Source organism: Nipponia nippon, unplaced genomic scaffold (assembly GCF_047370975.1).
Source record: "Nipponia nippon isolate SJK-2023a ecotype South Korea unplaced genomic scaffold, ASM4737097v1 scaffold_9, whole genome shotgun sequence".
Taxonomy (NCBI): domain Eukaryota; kingdom Metazoa; phylum Chordata; class Aves; order Pelecaniformes; family Threskiornithidae; genus Nipponia; species Nipponia nippon.
The window spans coordinates 31,894,907-31,922,380 of record NW_028262413.1 but is presented as its reverse complement, the minus strand read 5'-3'; the positions used below and the strand labels follow the sequence as shown (position 1 = coordinate 31,922,380).

Below are 27,474 nucleotides of genomic sequence, written 5' to 3'. Positions count from 1 at the left end.
AATAACTATATATTTTTAAAGGTATGTAAAAATGTATTGTGTATCAGTTACTGTTAATTAACCTGAAATTTTATGCAGCAGTATTACCACCTATGGGAGGCAGGAAAGGAGGAGAGGAACAGAAACATGAAAAAAGGCTAAGGACAGCAACAGTATGTGCATAAAACCACAAAATGCACATTGCTGTTTGCTTATTGTTTACAAAAACTGACATACACATAGTATCTTATTTTATCTTCAAAGCATTCAAATCTACATTTACTTAAAGAATCGGGGCAAAAAAGTGTTCCATAGGCAATATGTATCTTTCTGTGTCATCCCTCTCACCATGATATTTTGTACTGTGTGATGCACACTTAATTAAGTGAAATCTTTTAGCAAGATGACAAAACCAAGGATCTTCCAAGTAAATTCTCTGCAAACAATAAGTTTGGCATGTAAATCTACTGCAAGTGGCCTTGGGTTTTTCTCCTTTCACTATGTAAGAACTTTAATTATTGTAATTAAAATAATGACTACCTCCATTTCACAAATGAGACAGGTTCATTTAGACAATACACTAATTGCATCCATCCATCCCTTAGACACTTTATAGTAAATAATAAAATAATTGAATGCCCCAGAAGAAAAAGAGAAAATCCTCTGCACTTTATCTGAATTCTTTGAGGTCCAGTATCTATGTTAAAGGTCCAGCCACACCTCATGTTAAGGACATTTAAGGACCTATTAAGAATAAAACTCGTTTGGCAGAAATGGATACTGTACTCTTACTCTAATGCCCTCACAATGAGCCTGATTTTTAGGTAAACCTGAGGATGATAAGCAACCTGCAGTAGGTGAACAGAACACAGCAAGATAAGACCAGTCTTGTTATGATAAACACATTCAAGTAATGCTTGCCAAAGATTATTTAACCTGCTTTTTAATCTCTTTTATATCCCTGGAGGCTTGGGGTGGAAGAGGGGAGAGTCTCCTCATGTCTCCATTTGTGAGCCTCTGTATCTCCATAGGAAATGCTGCTTCGCACCTTTATGCCTTGGAGACATATGTGCTCTTCTCTTCAGTGAAGGTGCCCACAGCAGCTTTGTCTTGTCTCCTTTCTTACAAATTAAATGCATGTCTTGTCACCCAGTTTGTTTATCCCTTCACGCTGAACTGAAATGGATACCTGTACTGCTGTATCTCTGGCTGAGAAACGACTTCCTTTTTCTCTTCATATTTGAAGGAATGAAATATCGTGTATTGTTTAATGCTCTATCCATTAGACAATAGTTTGTGGGTTTTATAAAGAGTGAGTGTAGAAACTCAATGGCTACATGCCAGCCAGTGGCTACCTATCACAGCAGCACTTCCTCCATTATTAAGAGATTAAGGCATTGGCCCAAGACTGACTGAAATACAATTAAAGCTCAGACAGGCAACTCAGAAATACTTAGGTCCCTTTGTTTATTTTCACACCAGTGGCAGTTATATCAATATCCTGGTGTTACAAAACCCCCAGCTGCTAGCAGTTTGGAAAGAATAATAATAGAGATACAATGCAATCTAGCTCAACATCTGCTAAATAAACTTTGAAAGAGTACAAAAAGATGTTGAAATTAAAGTCTGTTTTGATTTCTGGTTTGAATTGGCAATCATTCAGGGGAAAAAACCCCAACAATTTCTTATTCAAGCGTATAGAAGAATTCACAAACTTCCTTATTCAAGAGCTCCTCTTCTTTTTTGTTTTGCAAATACTTTCAAAACTTAGCAGCAACACTCCCATAGCAGCTACTGGTGTACTGTGCCAGAAAGACCTAGTTCATCATTAGTCTAAAACATGCTACTAGACCTCTCTGCTCCTAGCCAATACATAGTAACTATTCAAACCATTCAAGATCATCAAGCTTATTCACACAAGCTAGAACTTTTGTGCTGGCAGTAAGGCACTGAATATAGTAAGTTACACAATTTGGTTCTAATTGTACTTCTGAAAATAGAATGTAGAAATGAATATTAAAAGCTTGCTGTAGATATGGGAAATCTAAGATTTTTTGTTCATATTTGTAATAAAGGTCAACCTGTTTCATCAGCATATACTTAAACATTTGTTTTCCTCTCACTGTTTTTTAGAGGAACTGACATATTATGTCTGTTTTTAATGGAATCATCTAGGTTAAATTGTTTAACTGTGGGGCAATTAACTATAGAAAATCAAATATTTATAGATTTGATAAAGGTGAAACAGGAAACTTCTACTTTATTAAAAAAGCATTTTAATTAAAGATAAAGCAAAATAATTCACTTATCCTTACTAGTCTGTCATATAAATACATGTTATGTTTTACGTCTTTTAGCTAGATCTTTCTTCATTGCACAAGATAACTTATATTCAGCTGCATATAACTTCAGAGATGCAAAGTCAAAGCTTTAAACTGACCTTAAAGCAAAGGGAATTAGATATGTCTCTCTATAAGGAAGTAAGCACATTCAATTTGAAACTTTAAAAAAGAAGAAAACCTCACACCTCTGTTCCTCTAGAAAAGCTTGAGCTTCATTCCCAGCTTCTTTTTTCTGGCACTTAACATCAGAACAAGAAAAGATCATGCATGGTTTAAATGAACATCTACGCTGTTCTTGTGATAAAACTGCTTAACAGGATTTTTGGTACAAGTAAAGCCCCTATTTATTCCTTCTTGCCAAGGTCAAGAGATGCCCAGCTAGTACAAACCCACAGTAATATGCAGGTACTTCTTGCAGTTGTTTTTGACATGCAGTATCTGGCCTTGGCATATTTCTATTGAAAATGAAAGAAATTAAAAGTAATCACCCTCTAAGGCAACAGAACAGGAGCCCTTAACAGAAGAAAACCCCTTCAACTATTTCAATGCTGACCCCAGTTCTATCTAGTGTGTTACTGCAGAATAAAAATACTGTAAATAAACTAGTTTTGCCCCATGCATCTGGAATACCTTGTTCTACTTAGAATTGTCTGTACTCTGCAAAACCTCTTTCCTAGTTCTCTACCTAAACTGACTACATTCAGCACCTTTTTTTAAACATACAATGTGATTACATAGCTGTGAATGCAATACAGAGTAAAAAAGTAAAAATATAGCGCGCTGACTTTGTTTGGAATACATAACTAACATAATATTTGCATAATGCCTCTGACAGTCTGATTAAACAGAGAACCTCATACCTGCTCTTGTGGCCACTTCTGTCTGTCCTCTGGGGTTCTTGACTTTGCTTTAAAACCTCTAGGCATATCTCCACTGTGCTTAGAGGCAGATGGGATATTCAGTGACTTTGGCCTCCCCTCATGCCTGTTAGCACTGTGAACAGCTTCTCCCTTTGAACAAGTCTCTTTATAGTCATGTGCCATGTTTTCAGTCCCAGTGTGCTCTGGACTCATTTCTGTTGTACTATTAATGCTGCTCATGCTCATACTCATCTTGATTTCTGCTACAATCTGGTCAATGTCCTCTTCCTGCTCTTCCAGCTCTGCATCCTCTTTTCTAGAATGGTATGGTGATATTGCCTGCGAATTTCCATTAGCCTCTGCTGGGTAATAGTCCGGATAGCCACCTTCACTTTGACAATACTGTATGTTTTCTTCTTGGTCTTGAATCTCCAAAGATGACACTTCATCCTCCAAAATCTGAACACCATTATCTTGACCTTCCTGCCACTCTTGCCTGTCCGTCACCTCATTTTCATCTTGGTGCTGAATTTTACCTTCAGCCCATTCTTCTACAGCTTCCTGACATTCATCTGTTTCAACACGGTGTTCCTCATGGGGAGCATACTCCTCCCCATTGCAGTCCATTCCTTCCAGGTAACTGTCATCCTCTGGACAGTATCTAATGTAATATGTGATCCCCTCTTCTTCTTCTGGCAAGCCTTCATCATAGTCCTCCTCCTCAGAGGTGTTATTCACATAGTCAGAGCTGGAGTCACCATCTCCACTATGATCATTGCACTCATGTTCCACAGGTGTGGGGCTACCTTGTCTGACAGTTGCTAGTTCTGCCTCCTTTGCTGCATAATCTTCAATAGGAAGGTCACTTTCTTCATTTTCAGGCTCCCTGTTGTGAGATGAAGTAGGGCAAGTTCTCACTCTGTGATCCAGCATGCTGGCTGTAGTGCTTTGATGTTTCCTGTTTGCCATAGCCAACTCCTTATATGACAATCATTTCTAAGCAATTACTGCAGGGAAGATGGAAAAACACGCATTCAGGAAAAGGTCATCAGTAGAGATCAGTGATGTTAATAGGAAACAAACTGATAGATTTATGTGGTAAAAAGGATGTGTTTGTAGATATTTAAACCAGATTCACAGACAGCTAACTTTTAAAATGCTCATGTTATGGAACCATGAAATCAAAGTAATAACTTGCACACTGAAAGGAACAGATAAAGAGAAGGTTCTACATTTACGCTAAATGTATTCTAGTGTAGGATCTCCTCTGTCAATTTGACAGAGAATTAATCCTGAACCTTGAAATTAGTTTTCAATTTCTCTTTCTTGCCAGTAAGGGGTAATACATTGATCACTATGCAGTAAACAGGAGCTCTTTTCAATTTTCAGCTTAGGCATTTATTTAATGTGTACTGAAAGCATACATTTAGAGTCTGACCTGCTCTTACCAAAACTAACAGAAAATAATTATTATAACTTGGCAGTCACATAAGGCACTAAAGGATAATGCACTGCTATAAAAGTTATTAAAAAAAAAAATCACTCACTGGTTTATTAGCTCTTACTAGCTAGATGCCATTAAGTACCTCCCATTGTTAAACCAAATATTTGTTTTTAGAATAGACTAGACTATTTCAGTTGGAAGGGACCTACAATGATCATCTAGTCCAACTGCCTGACCAATTCAGGGCTGACCAAGTTAAAGCGTGTTAACGGCATTGTCCAAATGCCTCTTAAACACTGACAGGCTTGGGGCATTGACCACCTCTCTAGGAAGCCTGTTCCAGTGTTTGACCACCTTCTTGGTAAAGAAATGCTTCCTAATGTCCAGTCTAAAGCTCCCCTGGTGCAGCTCTGAACCACTCCCACATGTCCTATCACTGGATACCAGGGAGAACTCAGCACCTCCTGTCTTCACGTCCCCTCCTCAGGAAGCTGTAGAGAGCAATGAGGTTATCCCTCAGCCTCCTTTTCTCCAAACTAGACAAACCCAAAGTCCTTAGCTGTTCCTCATAGGACATGCCTTCCAGCCCTTTCACCGGCTTTGTTGCCCTCCTCTGGACACATACAAGGACATTCACATCCTTCTTAAATTGTGGGGCCCAGAACTGCACATAGTACTGCAGGTGAGGCTGCACCAGTGCTGAATACAGCAGGATAATCACCTCTTTTGACCAGCTGGTTATACTGTGTTTAATGCACCCCAGGATGCCATTTGCCCTCTTGGCTGCTTGACTCATATTCAGCCTGCTGCCAACCAGCACCCCCAGACCCATTCCTGCAGGGCTGCTCTCCAGCCACTCCTCTCCCAATTTATACTTGTGCCTAGCATTACGCTGTCCAGGTGCAGAATCTGGCATTTCGACTTCCTGAATTTCATCCCATTAATCATAGCTCAATGCTTCAGTCTATCTAGATCCCTCTGCAAGATTGTTTTTCAAACAATCTGATCTATATGCCAGGTAAAAAGACACATTTGCAATAAAAGCTCGTTAATTCTTCCCACTAAATAATTGTGCTACTTTAAATTACATACTTTTGTCCAAATACTGGATTCTAAATAAATAAGCAGAGATTATATGAACTGTATCAAAACCAGTCAAAATAAAGAAAATGGGTAATTCTAGACAGGCTTAACAACTGTGATCTGCTGTGTGTGATTTGGATGGGGAAACAACGTAGTTTCAGTATATATGTTTCTCTGTGTTTCATTGTTGTATGCTTATAAGCTTGGCCTGTGCAGTTGCTTAATTGGGGTGAACTGAGCTCAGACATAGGCTTCTGAAATGCACCACACAACTGCATGCTTTACTATATGCATATAACAAAGGCATGTCAGCCAACCACATGATCATTTTGACATAACCAGTTTCCCAAGTCTTGTGTGCACAGATAGAGCAATAAAACTAGCATGGAGCTAGAGGATACAGAGATGATAAATTCGTAATGCCTAGGAAATTCAAAAATATCTTGTCACTGTAACCTAAAACCTCATCAATATCCCTGCAGAATTTCTGATATCACAAGGAAAACCTCAAACCTTGGTTTGTGATAAATACAGGAATCCGATGCATCTATGGATTAGTGCAGTGGCACCACATGACAAATCTGAGCTCTCCCTGAAACAAGGATTCTAGATTCTGGGATACAAAGCAGAGATGCATGTTAGTCACAGGAGAAGACATGAAAGGAAGCCAGTATGTGAAGCTCTTTAGTTATTGATACCTTGCAGAATTAGTCTTGACAGAAAGCTTTGAAGTAAATAGTAAATCTGAAGTATTAAATGAGAAAATCAGAGGAGAAGGCAAAACTTTCCCAGTGATTACTTGCACCTTCTCACTATTAGAACAACTAGCAGAGTTACAAGACTTTCTCAATATGATCTGTATGCTCGCTATGATCCCTTTAATAAACTACCTATCAATTCTTACTTTGGAGTCAATTATAAGAAACTCGGAACACTGAGCCATCTGTCCACTAGTGTTGCCTCTGATTTAGTTAGCTCTACTTACTGCAAACTAAGGCTATTTCTACCCTGTGACTGCAGTATAAACAAAACTTACTTTACATTGGATTAAAGTAGCAATCTAGTCACAACACTGCAGTGTTCTGCACAGGCTGCAAAAAACTGCCCACAAGCAAGACAGATTGCTTGTCTGACCAGATCAGGAACGAGTAAGCACACTATACAAACATGTCTAAAACAAGTTAAGACTGAGTGCTACAAAAAAGATATTTTTGAATGGCAACACAATAAAGAGCTACAGACACCTCCTCTGTCTTAACTGAAAGTTATTTCTTGACAAGACCAGAACAAATTAGTATCTCTTAGGGAAAGAAGTGTTCTCATCTGCAGTGGCCTCAGTCTACTAGTCATTGGAAATGTTCTCTATATTAAGTAATACTTAGAGATTTACAGTGCTGTAAACCCTGCACACAAGTCACTACAGTGTAGCTGAAGATAAAGAAGCACAAAGCATGTAATGCGAGCATAGTTTGAAACTCATGACTCAGATTTTCCTAAAGCATATGGAGATGAGAACCCTTTTTTTAGCCAGCGTAATGGAGTTTTTCCACCCACATCTAAGAATCTTTGTTTAGTATCCAGGCCCTGAAACTGCCTTAAGTGATATTACTGCAGTGATATCCTTTTATAAATTCCAGTAGTTGAATGTTCATAGATGTTCCTTACCCACAAGAAAATCTGCGCCATGCTAGATATTGTGTAACAGTGCATGTCACAGGAAGCCCTTCGTATGTACTCTGAGAGCCAAAAGCCAGTGGCTGGACAGGGCATGAGACTAGAAGGGAGGGATGGTTGATACCTGGTAGCCACAACAGCTGTGAGGAAGTGGCCAGGTTACGGCCTCTGATAAAACGGTTATCAGCTGAGCAGCATTAATGGCAGCAGCTGCAGTTCTCCCCCAACAGTGGCATGTGGAAGTGCAGCATATGCACTATGGAAGGGACTGTGAAGGAAGAACTTCAAACAAATAGTGGCAGACTGGAAACTTTTTGGAGCATAGGTGATAAGAAATAGAGAAGGGAATTCCTCTCAAGCATGTCTGGCACTGACATACTAGTAGAAGGACATTGGAAACCGGTTTTCAGTTAATTCAGTCTGAGGACATGACTGAAGACAGTGCTTTACCCCTGTATGCTGAAATTGAGGCACATGTTCCCAATGGAGGTAAAATAAGCCTGATTTTTCAATGAGAGGCAAGGCTGCTCTTAATACTATGGAAACTGAAGTTGCAAAGCAATCTGTGCACAACAATTACAATTCTAGTCTGCCTCCTTACCTGTGCCATCTCCTCAGTCAGGCACTACTTTTTAGGAAACCAAGTACTGATCACATTAAAATAAAAAGGCAGAATTTATTATTCTCAGCCTCTGAATTGCAGACTGAATGTGCGCTGACTGTACCATCTTCAACTATGAAATGTAACTTCTACAACTGTACCAACACATCTGAATTACTAAACAGAGTTTTCAAACACAAGTCAGAATTGCTCTTTATGGAGCTGCACATTCATTTCTGTCAAGGAAACAAACAGCTGTATTTTAACTCAAATATTAGAACAGCCAAGGTAGCCTGCTTTTCTTGCACTGTTTCAAAATCTCTCTCAGGCTTCCTAGAAAAGTACTTTAGTCTTACATTAGGTTTAGCATAACCCAAATCTTTTAAAACCTAAAATAGTTCTAGGTTTTTTCTAAGTTGTTTCAGTCACACAGCAAGGTGCTAGTTCCCGATGGCCACAGGTCCAAACTCTTCTGTCTTCTCACCTATAGAGATGTTAGTTTATCTATGTGGATGACAATTAACTGAACGCAATGCATTCAGATTTTAAAAGAACAGAACCAGAACTTGGATGGTTTTTGAGAAATGCAATAGATACCAAATTTTTACCACACATTCTGCTATTCAGTCTACTGTGCAGAAGCCTTCTGAGTCACCTACTACAGGGATTAATACTTTTCCTAATTTTCTCAAGAAATCTATGGTGTTAGAAGGTTACATAGCTAATATTCACATATCAGTTACTAAGAATGCTATTGAAATTGGAGAAAATACCAGATTTCTGTCTAACACTACTCCAATGTCCTCTGAAGCGAAGACAGGAGTAATGAGTTGCTGAATCCAGAGGCACCTTATGAATAAAGGCTTCAACTGGGTCAGCAGGTCATTTCCTCTGCTTGGTGTAAGACTCCCTCCTACTTTTGCTATCTCAGCTCCCTCCTTGATAGTGGAGACTTAGGTCAAACTTCTGTATTGCTCCAAGTGCATTTTTCAACTTCTGACTGGGGGGAAGTGTTCCTGAGAACATGGGGGGTCAGTGCTGTATCCTTCTTCATTCTCCTCAGGATTCAGTAATTTTATCTTCCCGAGACAAGCAAATACAGAGTTGTATTGTACAGCGCACCACTAAAGCTCCATCAGCATTGTCAAGATTAGTGATTAAGGGGCCAGGTTATGTAGGGTTCTTAATAAAAATGTTTTGCTTTCAATAATGGTTTTGCTTTTTTTTTTTTTTTTTTTTTTTTTAGTTTCCCTGCCTCAGCTCAATGTTGAAAGGAAAAGGAAAACAACCTCCAGAAAACACATGTTGCATTCCTACATGGCAGTAAAAAGGAGTATGCATAGGAGAATCAATCTCTTCTGCTCCTAGAAACAGGACTACTGGCTTACAGCTGGAATTTATTCTAATCAGTGCTCATTATAGAGTCATTAGCTTTCTCCTGAATTCCTTGCACCTAATCCCAGACAGCTGCAGAGAGGATTTATGGAACTTAACATTTCTACATCTTTTCACCTGTGTAGAAAGATACTTTCACTACTTTCTTCCCATGGAGACAGACCAATTCAATTAGCATTAAAAATGGGAAATAGTACACAATTGTAAACATGGTGATAAAGTGAAATACCCAGTATAATACTCCTGGCTGTGTTTAAAGAACTGCTTTACATATGTACTTGCTTCACAAGCTGAATAGCATTCTAGTGGGAGCAAAACAAGGTCTCTGACAGTTTTTCATTTAATGTGCATAGTGATCTGAGGGGATTGTGGGTTGGGGGGGTTGTTTAGCTTCTTTTGGCAACAAACATGTACTACTGCATGCTTATCCACAGCCGAATGATCTTTTGAGCCCTGCTTTTGCAACCTATAGGTGAACCTAAGAGTTTTACTGGCCTCAATTTGATATACCTGCTTTATTTTGCAAGGCCTCTTTCCTGTCCTTACTCCTCCCCAGGTTCCTTTCTTCATCTACTTCTCAGTCTCCTTTCTCCCACACTTCAAATATCTGCACCCTTTGTCAGTTTTGACAAAATTCCCACACAAGTTTTGCTTCCCTGAAATTGTTCAATACCTCCTATTTTCCCCAAATACCCAGTACAATCTAGCTACTCTTAAATTGGTTCTAAAAAGATATAACTCTCTACCCTTTATAAGTCATCTTCTGATGTAAGTGGAACATAAGTATTGCAACACAATTTACTGTCAGGCTAGATTATAGCACATATGGCCTACAGCCTTGCTTCTCTGCTGCTGAGTGGTGTTTTCAATGCACTGCTGCCTTAACCTATTCCATATGGTAGCCTTACACATTCATAATCAATAAATGCTGTAAAAAAAATAACAAACCCCCCCCCCCAAAAAAAAACCCCAACACCCAACCCTTTCAACACAGACATATGTTTAGAACTGCTATATTTATCATTACTCAGTTCAACTGTAACTGAGATAATAGTATTTTTCAACAGAACCGCACCAGAAAATTCATGATTGCTGGACTTCACACTAATTATACTAGTCTCTTCTCCAATAAGCAGATAAGTTAAAGTGGAAAAAATCCAACTTCATTTTCTTCAAAACAATTTTAATATCAAACTAATAGTATTTCTCAGCAGGCTTTCATTACAGAAGACTTAATAGACTACCATCTGCTAAGTCAGCCAAGATGAATTGAGACTGATCCTAGACTGGGAGCTAGAATTTTTAATAAGCAGATAACAGAACACGAGCCTGCCATGACTATGTCAGGTTCTGCAGTCATTTGATTCCCCAAGGCCAAACTGCATTAACTTCATATTAATTTTTCAGTAGATCTGACTCTACAGACCATGAGAATTCATCATGCAGAGCTCCAGAAGCAGAGTGCAGGATAACCTGCCAACTCTTCTAAAAGCAGGTATAAATGGGATTCTTACTCTCCTAGGAACCCTGATCCACTTGTGTAATTCATAGCAGACTAAGCATGTGGACACTGATTTCAGAAGGAGCACAATATCTCTAATGAAGGAAAGGTAGAAGGGTATATAGCAAATGAGGACTGGGGATATTGGTCCCCCATACATAGAGTGTGCCTGTGTAACACTGATCTTCTAGCATCTGCATATAGAAACAATAAGATTGTGTCCTACAATCAGAACTACCACAACGTAATTAAATTAAAGTCATGTTGTGCCGTTCAGAGTGGCATCTCAATTTTACTGAAATTGAGAAATGTTTCTCTGAGTAAGGCTGGCACGGCCTGACACTATTAGCCAGGCTTGTTAAAAATGTCTAGCCCTTTTCTCTAAAGCCTTTGAATTTAAAACAAAAAAAACTCTACAAAACCACAACCCATTATTTCAGGGAGAGGAAAGACCTAGGACAGAAGTTTCAGTTCTTTATTAGGACATAAGCAGAACTGGTACTTTTATGTCCAGAATGTTAGATCTGCACGTGCAGATCTGCACATGCAAATATGTCAAATGCATGCATGTTTTTTGCTCAATGCAAGTCCAGCATATCCCAAAATGCCTGTTTCTCTGGGATTTTTGTGGCCATAGATGATGCAGGTGTGCTGTTTGAACCTGCAAGTCTTAGAGATGGCCAATTTTCTCAGCCCTCCCCAAAAAAAGCCTTTTTGGAGGGGAAAAAAACATCACCAAAGACACCGGAGAAATCTAGACATGTGTTAGTGCTAAGCTCTAGTCTCTGTGACCTGGTGTCTTACTTGGAGCTGGTTTGTTCTTTAGAAACCAATGAAATGGCTTCATTCACCTATTTGTGAAAATATACCATAAGGAATACTTTCAAGTAAGGAAGTGTCTGGGTCAAAAATTAGTAATTTTTAGCAGCTTAGATCTGATTTTTCTACTGTGAAACCTGAGATTGAAAACTGGACTGAGGTCTAGCATTTGTTTGTGTACAGAACTCCAATCTGAGTACTGACAGCCTAAGCCAGCAGTTAAATTGGTCTTGTGAATGCCACTTCTACGTTTTACGGTATATGCTAGCTATCCTCGTTCAGAAAGCTTTCTACATACTTTATTAAAACTCTTTATGAATACAACAAGTATTTAGGCAAGCCACACGAATGCAACCTTGCAGACATATGTCACTTTTCCACAGTGCTATTGACACTATTTAAAATAAAATCAGGCGAACTCAAAGAGAATTAGAGAGGACACTGAATTTATGGGGAGTATATTTCTTCCTATGAGTTGTCATGCATAAACAATACATTTGATGAATTTTTAAATTACTAAGATGACTTTTTGCAGAAAAGCCTGACTGAAAATGGTCAGAAGCCATTTAGAAAATAAACTTCAATAAATATAGTATATATGAATAAACCTGAAGTGTTTTGTCAGTGCTGTTGACAATTTAGGACATTTCCAGGAAGTTTAAAGCTTAACTCGATGTGAATTTCCAGTTTCTGTTGGCTTTTGCTAAATGCCCTAAACAATCCTTTCTACTTCCTCTTTCTTCGAAGAGAATTTTCATCCCAACCCACAACAGGAATGAGAGGGCTAACAGAAGCCAAACAAGTCTTAAATGCGATCTTTTGCTATTTATTTTAAGATATTTCTGCTCTCACATACTTGACCTCTTCTAGATAGTGGTCTAAAAATAAGAATTGCAAACATAAAATGTGGATAGAATTAACAGCAACTTGCTATTTAGATTTTCCATATTTTTCCTTCATTTAAAATAAAATCCAGCAAACTTCACATAAGAAAATACGTTTTAAAGCACTGTTGTCTGCAGCAAGCAGAAACCTCTTGGGCTTTAGAAACGCATTTTCTTTTGTCCTGTGAAATTCCATTCAAAATTATCCAATTTTAATCTGACTCTTTCTCTTTTCCATGAGTGCCTTTAGAAAATGTTGACAGTCTGTCAAAAACTTTTTACAAAATCAACACTGTAGTTAGATGTCTTTCAATATTTTTTTTCTCAGCCTCTTCTATTAAGACCTAGTTTCCCATCTCCCTGCTGGGCCGATGTAAGGCTGGGGTTCCCTCAAGTCCAAAGGAAAGAAAGTACTTCGCACCCTCTGAATAGACAAGCCAGAAAACCACCAAACGTCTCCTGAAGAGAAGAGATGACCTATGTTCCCCCAGTGCCCATAGCTCATATAATAACACCATGAGTTTGGTAGCTCAACTGCAGAGGCTAAGTGGCAGTGCTGAGAGCAGTTGGGGTTCATACAACACTGACCATGTGTTCAGCTGTACACAATCCCTTATTTTCAGTAAGGACAAAAATAAAGTAGGAAGTTACAAATTAAAAATATCAACAGAAGTTATTTAAACTTGTTAATTGTAGCAGCAAAAGTTCCAGATTCATGATCTTCCTTTTAACCTTAACTTGTCGCCCTCATACAGTGTACATATGTTTTATAATTTTATGATTACATATTATTTTATACCACCTGCCTTCTGCTTTGTTCAAAGCACAGCTGGGATAGTCTAGGAGGAAAAACAGCTAAAGGGAACTATAAATTTGGTGCTATTTAGTGTTTCAGAGCTTCAATTTATCATCTAAATATTATTTTAATATGCTTAAAATAATTGAAACATAGAATTAGAAAACAGCAAGAGATTTGCATGGGAAACAAAGAGAAAGAATGATTTTTTTTTATTTTTTTTTTTTAAAGAATGAGGGAAATGTGGGGGAAGTGAAAATGAGCAGCATCTAAAAATAGATGGTATTAAAATACATGACTTGCTAGTTATCTCAAAAGTAGCCACTAGGGTCTTTCTGTGTAGCTAAGGGGAAAAATAAAAATTCTCTTATCGTTCACTGGTTACTCAAATGTGTCTACTGTGAATCTGAGGTAGTCACAAAAGACATTAATTTGGAAAAAAAAAATTACTGAACAGGCAAACAGGAAAGAAAATTATATATCCATTTTTACTCACATTTATGCTTATTAATTTAACAACTGACAGTAGAGTGAGAAATTAAAGTTCTGAGATAACAAATGCATGTTTCTGTATGTTAGGATTATTTCAGTTGCAGTCTTGCAGAAATTCTGCTTAAAGCTACAACAGCTGCAGTATACTAGATACCTCAACGGCCTAGGATTTCCAAAATACACATCCCTGTATCCACAGGCAATGCTTTTAAAATGGAGCAGACTGTCCTGAGTTACTACCTTGCTATAACAAAAATTTGTCAGCAGTCAGGTTGCGTTCTGAGTAGAATATGAAATGCATATGCATATATTGAAGAAATGAATAGCATATATTGACCAGTCGTATCTAATGCACACCTCCTCCTCCCCCTGAAAGCAAAGAGAAACAATAGATAATTTGCAATGGAATGTCTTTTGCTCCTGTTAAACCACATCAGCATGATCCCTCAGAATATTTGAAATGTTTCATTACCTCACATGAAAGTGAAATCTTTACAATTACTTTTCTATAGGTCAGACAATCTTCCTTTCATGATATTCACCAGATGATATCAAGAGGTATTGGAGATGACTTAACTATTTTTCGTATTTTTAAAAGATTGTACATTCTGAACTATGTTCTTGCATTTCTTTTCATGGCATATAATATTTTCTCTGTTTAGTTTAATCTAACAAGCCTTTAAAATGCAATAATTACCTTGTAAATGGCATTCTAGAAGTGCTCTATAATTAGAACCCACCAACAGAAATTAAAAGTAGAACAGAGACAAATATATGCTAAAGACAGCATAAAATCCTATGGCATTGCAGAAATGGTATTCTTGAATGTATATCTCAACTGAATGTAGCTTTTATAATTAAAAAGATTAGCTATTTCCTGCTGAAGTAATAAAAATATGTGTAATCACATATTTAATTATAATTTATTGTTGATGTGGCTTAATCATTCTTTAGTGTTTAATTCCACAGCTCAAAGAGGGACACTAAACCTGTAGTGCCATATCGATATAGTTGCTTGAGTAAAGATTTTAGGACTAGTTATCGGTTTTGCAGTGTTATGCATGCTATAAAAAAAAAAAAAAAAATTATATATAACCTCATTAGAGATATCTTAAACTGGGCAAGGGACAGAAGCAGAATATTTTTATTCAACAGAATAAGATGAGCCTCTAAAGTTAAGGCAATGACATTTTATGGCCTATTCTTGTGGCTGCCCTGCTCCAAGAGATCAGTTTTAAATAATGAAAAAGTACCCCTCGTGTTTTACCTGCACACAAATGCTTCATTGATAGCTATGCAGAGGCTTCAAGTTTAAAATTTATTTCATAATAAATATAAATTTTAGTATCTTCTTATGATTATTGTATTTCCTAATTCACTGGGAATAAGGGAAAAATAAAGTATATATTAACATTCTAATCATCTTGAGTGCCATCACGCGGCACGTGCAGGACAACCGGGGGATCAGGCTCAGCCAGCATGGATTTATGAAAGGGAGATCCTGCTTCACTAACTTGATCTCCTTCTATGACAAGGTGACCCACTTAGTGAATGACGGGAAGGCTGTGGATGTTGTCTACTTGGACTTTAGCAAGGCCTTTGACACTGTCTCCCACAGCATTCTCCTGGAGAAGCTGGCTGCTCACAGCTTGGATAAGTGCACTCTGTGCTGGGTTAAAAACTGGCTGGACGGCTGAGCCCAGAGAGGGGTGGTGAATGGAGTCAAATCCACTTGGCGGCCGCTCACGAGTGGTGTTCCCCAGGGCTCAGTGTTGGGGCCGGTCCTGTTCACCATCTTCATTGATGATCTGGATGAGGGGACTGAATGCACCCTCAGGAAGTTTGCAGGTGACACCAAGTTGGGTGGAAGTGTTGATCTGCTGGAGGGTAGGAAGGCCCTACACAGGGACCTGGGCAGGCTGGATCGATGGACCAAGCCCAATTGTATGAGATTCAACAAGGCTCAGTGCCAGGTCCCGCACTTGGGTCACAACAACCCCATGCAACGTTACAGGCTTGGGGAGGAGTGGCTGGGGAACTGCCTGGCAGAAAAGGACCTGGGGGTGTTGGCTGACAGCCACCTGAACATGAGCCAGCAGTGTGCCCAGGTGGCCAAGAGGGCCAATGGCATCCTGGCTTGTATCAGGAATAGTGTGGCCAGCAGGACCAGGGAGGTGATAGTGCCCCTGTACTTGTCACTGGTGAGGCCGCACCTCGAGTACTGTGTTCATTTTTGGGCCCCTCACTCCAAGAAGGACACTGAGGTGCTGAGCGTGTCCAAAGAAGGGCAACGAAGTTGGTGAAGGGCCTAGAGCACAAGTCTTATGAGGAGCGGCTGAGGGAGCTGGGGTTGTTCAATCTAGAGAAGAGGAGGCTGAGGGGAGACCTTATTGCTCTCTACAGCTACCTGAAAGGAGGTTGTAGCAAGGTGGGGGTCGGTCTCTTCTCCCTAGTAACAAGTGACAGGACGAGAGGAAACGGCCTCAAGCTGCGCCAGGGGAAGTTTAGGTTGGATATTAGGAAAAACTTCTTCACCGAGAGGGTGGTCAAGCATTGGAAGAGGCTGCCCAGGGAAGTGGCTGAGTCTCCATCCCTGGAGGTATTTCAAGAACGGATAGATGTGGTGCTTGAGAACATGGTTTAGTGGTGGACTTGGCAGTGCTAGGTTAACAGTTGGACTCGATGACCTTAAGGGTCTTTTCCAACCTTAATGATTCTATGATTTGTGAACTCATGTTTTTCCCTAATTAAGAAAATTAATGGCTTCCCAGCTGCAGTGGCTGCCTGGGGATACCAAATTGATGTGAATTCCACTGTCTTTGAAGTGAAATGTTGTAATAGTGACAAAAATTTGTTTCCATAGTGTAATAATGCAGCCTAAACCCAAAGCTAAAGCAGCAGGAATGCTTTCATCTGCAACTACGAGATTCTTCCTGTATTCAGCGTAAGATTAGAATTCAAATTTAATTGTGCAGAAAACTTTTACTGAAGTAACAATTTGAGTAAATATCTTCATCTGTGAGCGATCCTACTCTGGAACTGAAGTTGTTTATAACTCTAGGACAATGTATAATACAAACACAATTCTGGCTTCCTACTGCTCAACTTCCCTTCTGCCTCTGTAAAAAGAGTTCAATTTGTGGTACTTCTGCCTTGGTTTCTCTCCTACAGTTTTCCAGTTAGCAGTAGTATAAAAATTAATGGGCCTATCAAAGAGATAGTAAAAACTTTGTCAAGATCGAGCTTCCTGTGCTAGTTCACATACATTCATATAAAATTTCTTGCCCTTTTTTTGAAAACTGAAGCTCTGCCTCTGTATATCTGAAGGTTATTAATGGATAGGAGCCAAGACTTGCTCAAGAGTCTAAAGTCTAGGGTGGAGGTGGAAACTAAGCCCCTTTCAACTTGGTGTCTAAGATAGAGCCCCTTAATCATTTACGATAGTTTTACTCTTTCAAATTACTCCAGAATATGCACAGACTTTCATAGTGAGTGGCTGTGCAATGCAAATGGACTACATCCCCTCTTGAACTCTTGATGGATACTATGCTCTCGTTTTCCCATTTGCCATTTCCCATTACTGTTGATTCGTCTCCCAGAATCAACAGTAGTTTAAATGTGAATTTGCAACCTCATAGTAAAAGTCTCCCTGTCTACCTCTTGTCTCCTTACTGAAGAATTGGCTTTGAATGGAAATTTTAGTCTTGACTACAAGATTTGAAAAGAGGTTTGAAAGATGTTACAGTCTCTAATGAGTTATTGTTTTCCCGATAACAGAGAAATCTCTTAGAGTTCATTCTGCAGTGATGGAACTATCTCCTGTTGCATGGAGATTCTAGTACAGAAAAGGGTTGTTGCTCATAGCAATCAAAAGCTGCTTTTGAAGACTTTATTCCAACCTCAGTTCTTGATTCCTACACCTCTATTGGCGCAGTGTCTGTTGAAATGTAACAAGACTTAATTTTTTTTTGTGTTTGTTCTTATTCAGAAGGGTTTATTTTACTCTTTTAATGTATATCTAGCTATGCTATTTTGATTTTGAATATGTAATACAATTTAGTAAGTTATAGTCTGTTTTTTTTAATATATCTTATATTTAAAGTAGGATATTAATATGATGTGTATAGAAGTATTTTCCCTAGTTGGCTTTCCTGGGAAAGGTTATTTTAGAATGTACCAGTGATGGCTACTATAAATGCAAGCAGTGAACTAATCTGCACTTCACACAGCAGAATCCTTTATCAGGCACAACACAGGCATGCAAAGAGATAAGAGGAGCAGCAGGTCTCCAGGCAGTGGAAAAAGGGTACAGATGGCAAAGACTGAAGGAAGGTTTTCAAAGGTAGAAATGGCAGTTGACACATCTAACTTCATTTACGCATTTAAAGTGTACCCCATCTTCTCTAAATCTCAGACATGCCTGCTGTTTACATTACACATAACAAAGAACCAAAGCTAAAATTGCAGATTTTTTTCAATGACATGGGGGTCAGCCCGAAGAACAGTGTCAATGAAGATCCTGTGGTGAAGCCATGCTGATTTGTGACTTTCACACTTTTGCTCTATTTTAAAAAGTTTGTCACTGTCCATATTTCTTCCCTAAAAGGTTATTCTGGAAATCAAGAATAAATCAAACACAGCAGCAATATCTCTTTCCTTTAGCCACCTCTCCCTCTCCCATTTGATTCCAGTGCAACAGAACAGGAGACACTGCAACTTAGCTGTCCCTGGATCCCACTGCTCCGGGGAACGCTGAGCTTGGTGTTTAAGCTAGCTTTCCAGCTGCCTTGAACCAGGCTACCAACTGGCTCAGGTTTCAAAGACATTTTCAGTCCCTACTGATTTCTTTGCAGAATAATTTATTCCATATCCTAAAAGTGCTCTGAATTCTCATAAGTTGCCTCTGCATATAGAGAGGAGTCAGTTGCAACCTCATATTCTGATATTATTTCTATTATTTTATTTCAGAATATTATATATTAAAATACTGTAAATAATACAACATAGATTTATTTTGCTTAATCCATTATTGGTTTTTAACAAATAAGTAAATGTATATTTCAGATCTTGCAAATACTCACTTAGACAACATTTGATTGAAATCAAACTAATTTTTTCTCCAATACAGCATGTTTTAAGAAAACTGCGTAATGAAACAAGAGATTCTCATAGTTTTTAAATTGTAGTTTTCGCTCTGGAATTAAGAGCTGTAATACAGTTTTTGTGGGTAGCTGAAGGCATCTGAAGTCTCTGATGTTATTGGGCAGGAGGAATGGAGTTTATTACATTCTCAACAATAGGATTCAATTACACCTATTAGCTTAATATAGGGAGTACTTTTGATAAGAGAAGTCCATTGTGGGGTGGAGAAGAGCCACAAAGGCTAGCCTCCAGGAGGCTTTGAATGCAGCCCGGACTCCCTATCTTGATAAATGGTCTTTCACAAACTTACCTGAGCATCAAGTCTTTCTACACTATCAGATTGTTTCCATTGGAACAGTGATGATGGAAGTGGAACATTTCAAATCCCATGACCAATCAGTGTTTAACTACATTCCAATCAACGTATACCAGCCAAATAGTTCTGTGCTACTTCACCATCTTTGCTCTGGCTTTATTGCAGTGTTTACCCATTGATCTTGAATTGCAGCAATTCCATTTCTGCCTAAAACAAGCCATGAAGTTTGCTCACAGATAGCCGTGAGTGCTACATATTCTGTTGGTAATGATTACTCTGAAGAGAAATGCAGGTAATACCGTGCTTCTCTTCACAAGGGAAAGACTTCTTTGAATGTGTCCTGAGGTGAATCCTTAGTGCTCAACATGAGATGGTACAATACTCTCTGCTATTAAGCCAGCTGATTAGCTGTGACTCTTAACTGCTTGTGGGAGCACACTAAAAATAAAATGCCTTTCTTGTCTTCTGTTCCATGACAAAAAGCTATGGCCAGCAATAGCAGTAGTTCTTCCTACAAGCATGTGTGAATCACAAAAGTTACATGCTGTACATCAGAGATGCAATTCAGCAATACATATAACAGACCTTTGTTTTTGCTGATCATTTAAAGAAGGAAACAAAGAAACATGCATTGTTTCTGAAGCTTTGACACACTGAAAGAGTAAGGAGAATACAACTAGGCCTTCTTTTAGTGAAGAAAAAGATTGTTAGGGAGGGAGGAGAAAATTAAACCAGAGTTCTCCCATTTAAAACTGTTGTTAGTCTTGGACAGAATTCCCCATCCCTTTTTTTTTCTGCTGCAGTTGCAATACAAAATACTCTCCAGCATATGCATAGGACTACTCCAAGGAGAACAAAAAATATCAACCTGAAATAGCCAACCCAATGAAAGTTTTATAGACTAAAGAAACACTAGCAGCATAATTTATTTTAGTGGACATATTAAGCTTTCACCATCTGCTCTGCCCCTAATTATAAACGCCAAAAGAACATATTTCACAGTTAAATCAGTAAGAAGACATTATTCATGCACTTATATGTTACTTCTACACTGACACTTCTGCAGTGTTCTTGTACTGCCTACGCAATTCAGAGCAAGCTGCTCACATCTGAAATCGAACTTCTTGGTAAAAAGTATTTTTCAATAACTGTTTCAGTGGGAGATTATTTGATGTAAAACGTATTTTCAAAGAAAAATAAGTGGGAGAATGAAAGCCTTTTGTTTTGGTAATAGCTTCTTGGAGGCATATATTTGTATTCCATATTAATCCCAAATACAAATGTATATTTTATACATTTTTCTAATTTTTCATGTGGTTGTAATAATTAAAACTAAGCACAATTACTCAGGTGCTTGATGTTTTACAAAAATTATGCTTTTTAACAAGTGAATTTTTTTTTGTCACAGGGTGAACAAAATTTTTTAATAATTTCATAGCTTCTTAAATAAAATTTATTTTCTGTTAATTCACAGAAATATCTACCAGGTATTTTTGCTTATATCTCTAATCCTGTATTGAGTGTTTTCTGTATTTATATAAAATTTCATTACTTCAGGGGAAATTTAAAAATAGATACAAGAAAATTAAAAAGTATTAAAAAAACAATTTGTGTGAAGTACTCTTAAATACTTTGCTAAATCAAAGTGATCAGATAGGGGCCTCTAACATGCCGTGGAGGAATAAAGTTAGTGATGGGTTAAGATCTAGACCCTTGAATTAGTTCTCAGTATACACATATGACTTTAGAGAAGGACAGAAGAAATAGAGAAACCAAGTCATGTAATGACTTGCTAAAGATCAAGCAGCCTTTGGATGAGTACATTTTTCTCTGCTTTCTTGCATTTTGTTCCCCCTGTCTGCTTAGATGGTGTGTATGGGTGTGTGCGTGTGTGTGTGTACAGTGCCTACTATAGGAGTTGCTTTAAGTGGTGTTATAATGTACCCTCCCCTGCACCACTTCATAGCAGAAGTAGCCATTACCCTCACTGGGGAAGGTGAAGGGGAGCAGCTACTTAAGACAGAAAAATTGAGCAATTTATAATGCTCACATGATCAAGTTGAAGACCACCTAAAACAACAACAAAAACTCTGCAAGTGAAGCTTATTAGTGATTATTTGAGAGAAGCAAAGGAGTTTGAAGGGAATTGATACTAGCTTAGAATTTCATCCTGTAGATGTATTGAGAGTACAATACAAGAGAACCCTGAACTGTTCTCTCTACACCTTGGTCAACTACAAGGCTCTGCTAGCTGGAACTGTGTTTAACACACAAGATAAAGTGTTAGCATTATATTAAACTAGTATGATATTACATACCATGTGACATTTGGTATTGCAGATTGTGCTATCCTCTGTCCCGCACTTAAGGAAAATAAAATAGAGAAATCTTCCCTCTTGATACACCATGCCTTGTTTTGGTTTAACAATTTAGCCCTTAATATTTGCTTGGCCTTGAAAGTGGTAAGCATGGTAGTTGTGTGATGAAGAACCCTAATAATAAAGAGAGGAATGATCAGACTTTTAGACTCGTGTTAAAGGAGTACAGCTATCATCCAGATAGTCTGGAAAGCACAGGAAATCTTTAGTAATACAGTACAGAAAATAGGAAAATTAATAGGAAAATTAACTGGAAAAAATTTAATTGATATTACATGGTTTGCTGAGGCTGAACAACAGAAAGAAACTTGGCAGAGCACTAGAGTCTTATGAAGAAGGATCTGAACTTTTCTTCTGAAATATAATTTATGTTCCTGAATGGGACGGAAGGGACCACCTTTTTCACTGACTTGGTCCTCTGCAACAAGTAAACTGGATACAGACATTTTTTTATACAACCATCTAGAGACTGGCCCTGTACTAGCAGCCACAAACTAATTTTTTGTAACAGCATGAAGCTTATAGGACAAAATTATCAAAAGATCTAGATCATAAAGTGCTGCTAAGAGATCAGGAGAAATCAAAGAGATTGCCAGCATCCTAGAGAATTTTCTACATGAAAAGAGCAAGGTGATGCCAGGAAGTGGATTCTTTCCTATGAAATCAGAAAGGGAACAGAAATCCTTTGTCATTCTAAGCCGGGGAAATATTCTTTCGTTACCCACACAGGCATATAAATAAAATGCACCAATACTCTGTAAAAACATCAGCTTGACAGAAAATACCAAGAAATGTCCTTAAAAATAATTTTGATTTGAAATGAATGTAACCTATTTGTTTCTGCAAGTGGCTAGAATTTCATTCTGCAGACAATCTGACATGACATCCTAACCGGCTTAGTTAGAAGGACTTTCATTCTAGACTTCTATTTTGCAGACTCTTTTTTTTTTTTTTTTAATTGTAGAAAACTAGTCTTTGAGCTTGTTGAATTTATTTTTTTCTCTTTTATCTGCAACCTGAACTATTCTGAAGTTGAAACTTTATATTCTGTAGCTGTTGACAATGAACATACGCCCGCTATCTAAAAAGAAAGAAAGGATAATGCATTCATTTTTCAATTTCATGTATGCTTATACATGGACATATGTGTATGGGACTGTGTCTCTGTGGGCATACAGGAAACTATCCAAAGGGACTCCTGTGTGTGTGAGTACATCTGACTGTAAAAAAGTATGATGGAATAGGGATCCAGTGTCAATTGAAGGCAATGAAATAATGTTCCCCAGTATCAACAGGGGCTGAATTAGGACTCAAGTAAATCTTAGCTGAACCCAATGCACATACAACCTTTTCCTTTCCTCCCCATAATTTTACACACAAAATTACAAACATTTTCAGTGGAGAAAACCTCCTCACAATGAATACATTGGACGCGGCAGTCTAGGTTACTCTTAATTTTGGTGCAGTATAGACTCCTACCTTTTGGTATATAATTTTAGGGTTTATGTGAAACTAAGCCTTAGGAAAAGCTTGTTCTGTGTGCTCCTCAGAGATTGTATGAAACATTTTTTTTCCTTCCATCCTCAGTAATTTAAACTGCTAACCAGTACCTGTAACTCCGTAAGTCTGAAAACATTACATATTTTTTCATATGGATGTGAGCAGAAACAGCTGGTCACAGAGTGTGGATTGCTTGCCATCAGTTTTCTCTCCTTTGTATTCCTGTCGGATATTTTAATTTTAACTGAGGATAGAGGATTTAAAGACAAAGTGAAAGTTAAGAAATTTAGAAGCAGTAGAAATTACTTGTCTATTCTAACTGTCTCTAGGTAAAAACTTTCCATCTTTTTACAGCACTATTTAAAATATCCTGCTTTCACAAAAAAAAACAGTTTGGTTTTTTTTAGAGTCACTAGGTATTAATTACATTAAATTTTATGCATCATATTTTAAAAAGGAAAAAGGAGATTGGTAGACAAAAAGTGGAATAAAAAATTAAAGGTTAAATTTTGTGCACAGTCTAAGTTTTGGTATAGAGACTGTATGTAGGTGTTCGTATATGTGAGTACATGTGGAATTATGTTCTTGTGTCATTGAGATAAAATGATCTGAACATTGAGAAAAGGAATTGTATTCGCTTTTCTAATATATCTTGCGTATTTATGCTAGCAATTATGAAACTGCTTAAATAAGACCTGTAATATAAAATCTTGGGGAAAATACATGTTTAAGTGTATCCAAATCCACTACAACTATGAAGCAAAATCCCTTCTAAGATGGGACGATACTTGGACTGTCTTTAATTTCCCATTTTACATTGTCCTCAGTCATCTGGAGCTCCTTAATTCTCTTGGAGACACTATGCAGTATTCTTTTTTTGTACAGGCTCTTTTAATTACAACAGTCACTAGAAAAAAAAAGTATGCTGTCAGTGTGCTATGTTAGCAGGTCAATTTGCTAGTCACATAATATTAAACTGACTGTTGTTCAAACATAATCTAATTTACCTTGTGTGCTTTTGTCTCAGTTCATAATGTTGTAGGTGTCTGATGCAGATTGTTAGCAAAGACAAAAATCAAATGTTATTAGGAGAAGGAGACAGTTTATGCTTTCATTATCTTGAAATAACTAGTAAGGACAGATTTTTCCTTGGTGTGTTTTTATATTGATTTTCTGAAGTCAATGATACTATGTTCTGTCCTATCACCTAAAGACATGGCTGAAATTTTCAGGCAGAAGGTGATTTGGAGATGCTATATGTTTGCTGCTCTTTAGGTTATTCAAGACAGCCTGTTACTAACAGCATATCTGCAGTCATTTTAAGCCCGCATTGCTTGTGTTTGTCTGAGACACCTACAGCATTGATTACTGTAGCATGTTGTCAGCTTTGCTGTGTCAGCATGAAAAAAATTCTTTTGATGTGGAAAAAATAGAAGTAGGCATTCAGTGTGTGCTTAGCACCATTTGTGACTGTAACATTTAAAGTGATTCCTATAAATGCAGAAAATATTTTTCCCTTTTCTCCTCAAAAGAGTATTTCCTCAGTTGGACTATACAAAATTTATAGATGACTACAATAAATAAAGGAGCAGCTTTGATTTAGTTTTTTTTTTATAATACAAAGATTCTAACTTAACAAGTTCTTGATTGTCAGCATGCATTTTTCTGTAGTTTGTATTAACTAGCCTCATAGCTGCATGTTCATGCGCTAGAGGAAAACAAGCCCTTTCTCCTACCTCCTACACTAGTAACATGCTTCTCCAATTCTTTTCTTCTTGCACATGTTTTCAAGTAGCCCTTGCAAATAATGAAAATTTAAAAAATGGAAAATAAAGAGCTACTCTCAGAAATACTTGTGGCTGCCAGCCAACCTGTGCAAGACCAAGGACCATGACTATAGCTGGTTAAAATTGGCCAGGAAGAATGTTAGAACCAAAATCTTATTAGAGCACACATTGATTGGTAAAGTGCCTCCTTTCCTTGTTGTCAGTATTGTCTCCTGATTGGCATTATAGCAATAAGACTCAATTAAACCACTTACTAGCTATAAGTAATAACAAAGCTTTTAAAGATATTATGCATGTATTCTGCATGCGCTTAAAAAAATAAAATGTCTTTGGTATGGATATGTACGAATTAAAGGAAATCAGAGAAAAAAGCAGAATTTTATTTTTTTACATTAACAATGAAGGAAAATTATATTTCCTTTCATTTATTTGTAGATAGCATTCAAATGAAAAGCATTTATATTTGCATCAGTAAAATAACTTAAGGTCAGCCTCACTAAATATTAAAACTGAATTAATGCAGGGGCATAGTACATTATCCTCAACATTTAAGAAGCTGGAAATGCTTTTGAGAATGCATGTCAATATTCAGGGAGGGTTTGGAAGCAAAATAATCAGGACTTCTTTTAAATGTAGAGCTTGCAGACAAAGTATGGATCCTCTTTTTTAGTTGCTATATTTTAGACTTATATTGTTTCAAAGTACTGGTTACTTCCATATGCAGGTAGGTTTATATTATTTTAACATTAATAACAGTATTTATTGTGCATTGGAGACTAACATGTATCAGTTAGGATCAGAATTGTTTACCTGACAATAAGCTCATTTAACTCTCCCTGCTCCATCTCACACTCCTCACCCAGAAAAAAGCCCCCAAACCCTATGGTTTCCACATTGCTTGGCAAATGGGGAAAAAGAATCAATATGAATTTCCTTCCACTTGCTACCGGAATAATTACACTTACAAGATGTGTTAGGCGATTTGATAGCTAGGCTCTGGTGTCTATTTATGAAGTTTACTCTTACTTGCTCTCCAAAATATGTACAATCTGGGTATGGATTCTCACTCTGTTAATTTATTACAAATAATTGTTCCCTTTTATTGCCTTGAATAATCATCTTGTTTAAAAACTGATCAAATGAAAGAGATATACCGTGATTTCTAGATCTGGCTTTTTTTTTTTCTTCAGTATTGAGCATTTTAGTGTTATTTCTTACTGTACGCTGCAAAACAGGTGAGAAATTCTGCCCTTTTCAGAAAAAAATAGTGAAAGGCCTTAAGAATTCTCCTGGAATGTGATGGGTCTTATTTAACTTTTTATTTGTATTATGTTGGATGATCATGGATAAATTGTGCAAGACATCTGATTCTCACACAGTATTCCGTGTTGTTCTTTCAATTCAGGCTAATAGAGCACAAATTAAAACATTGTATGTGAACAGCAATCTATTCAATATCCATGCACATTAGTTCCTGACAATTTTCTGACTCTGTGTTGCAGATAACCCAAGCAAGGAGGTACAAAAGTGGCTTAGCATAGCTCGCAACCCCTGTGCTGTGGGTGTGAGCTGCCATAGAAAAATGCTTATGCCTGAGGTACTCTTAACGACTTACCCTGGGTGTCTCCAGCTTATTGTATCATAGGCATGCACTCATGCACAGAGACCGTGACTATTAAAATGGGACAAGTAGGATTTAGATAATACAAATAGAGAAACAAAATTAAATTGGAAGTGCATTTTTCTCACCAGCCCTTTCAGTGATAATTCAAGGACGGTCACAATAGTAGTGTGTGTTTATGGATATTTTATAAATCCAAGTACATGGAAATTTGCTTCTGTGGCTAAAATATTAAACTGGAATTTCAGTTGAATCTTAAATAAATTTTTCTCATTTTATTTTTATTTATAATTTCTTTCTAGTTATGTTTTTTTAGATGCATGTCTGAATTTCATTCAGTACTACATGCTCTGAGAGTACTTGCATGCGTTTTATTTAGCTAGTGAAATTCTAATCATTTTCAGCAGAGTCTAGGGGACTGTTTATGACTGAGCAGGACTGACATTCTGAGCAAGATTACCAGTGAAAGTAGATAGAGAAAAAAATAGGATATTTGGTTACATGTTTGGAAAACATAAAAGGAAAGAAGCTTGATAGCTAATAAAAAAAAAATAAAATCGGCTTAATTAAGTTGATTCTTATTTCCCTCTGCCAACTTTGTAGTTTTGAACATGTAGCTTTTTTTTTTCCCCAGTGATATTATCTTCTTAGCGACTGTATGAAAGGCCAAGCAGAAATTGCATATGCTTTGAAAATAACGAAATCGAACAGATCCAAAGCTGCAAAGATAAACTAAACACACTGGAGAAATAATTTTTGCTAATCCTTTTTGGTTACAATATTCTTACAGGATGGTAGTTGTAATAGCCATAGATAATTTTTTTTTTTTTAAATCAAAATCCTTCTAAATACCATGATAA

General features: G+C 37.5%; 1 protein-coding gene across 14 annotated transcripts in view; it reads right to left on the bottom strand.

The window, feature by feature from the left end:
- APBA2 (amyloid beta precursor protein binding family A member 2) overlaps positions 1-27,474 on the bottom strand; it is a 128,296-nt gene that overhangs the window by 42,425 nt on the left and 58,397 nt on the right. For all 14 annotated transcript variants that reach the window (XM_087744971.1, XM_087744963.1, XM_087744966.1 and 11 more), the window contains one exon: positions 3,182-4,188. In XM_087744971.1, coding sequence (XP_087601097.1) covers positions 3,182-4,150 — 969 coding nt within the window. In that variant the 5' untranslated portion in view covers positions 4,151-4,188. The remainder of the gene's footprint in view (positions 1-3,181; positions 4,189-27,474) is intronic.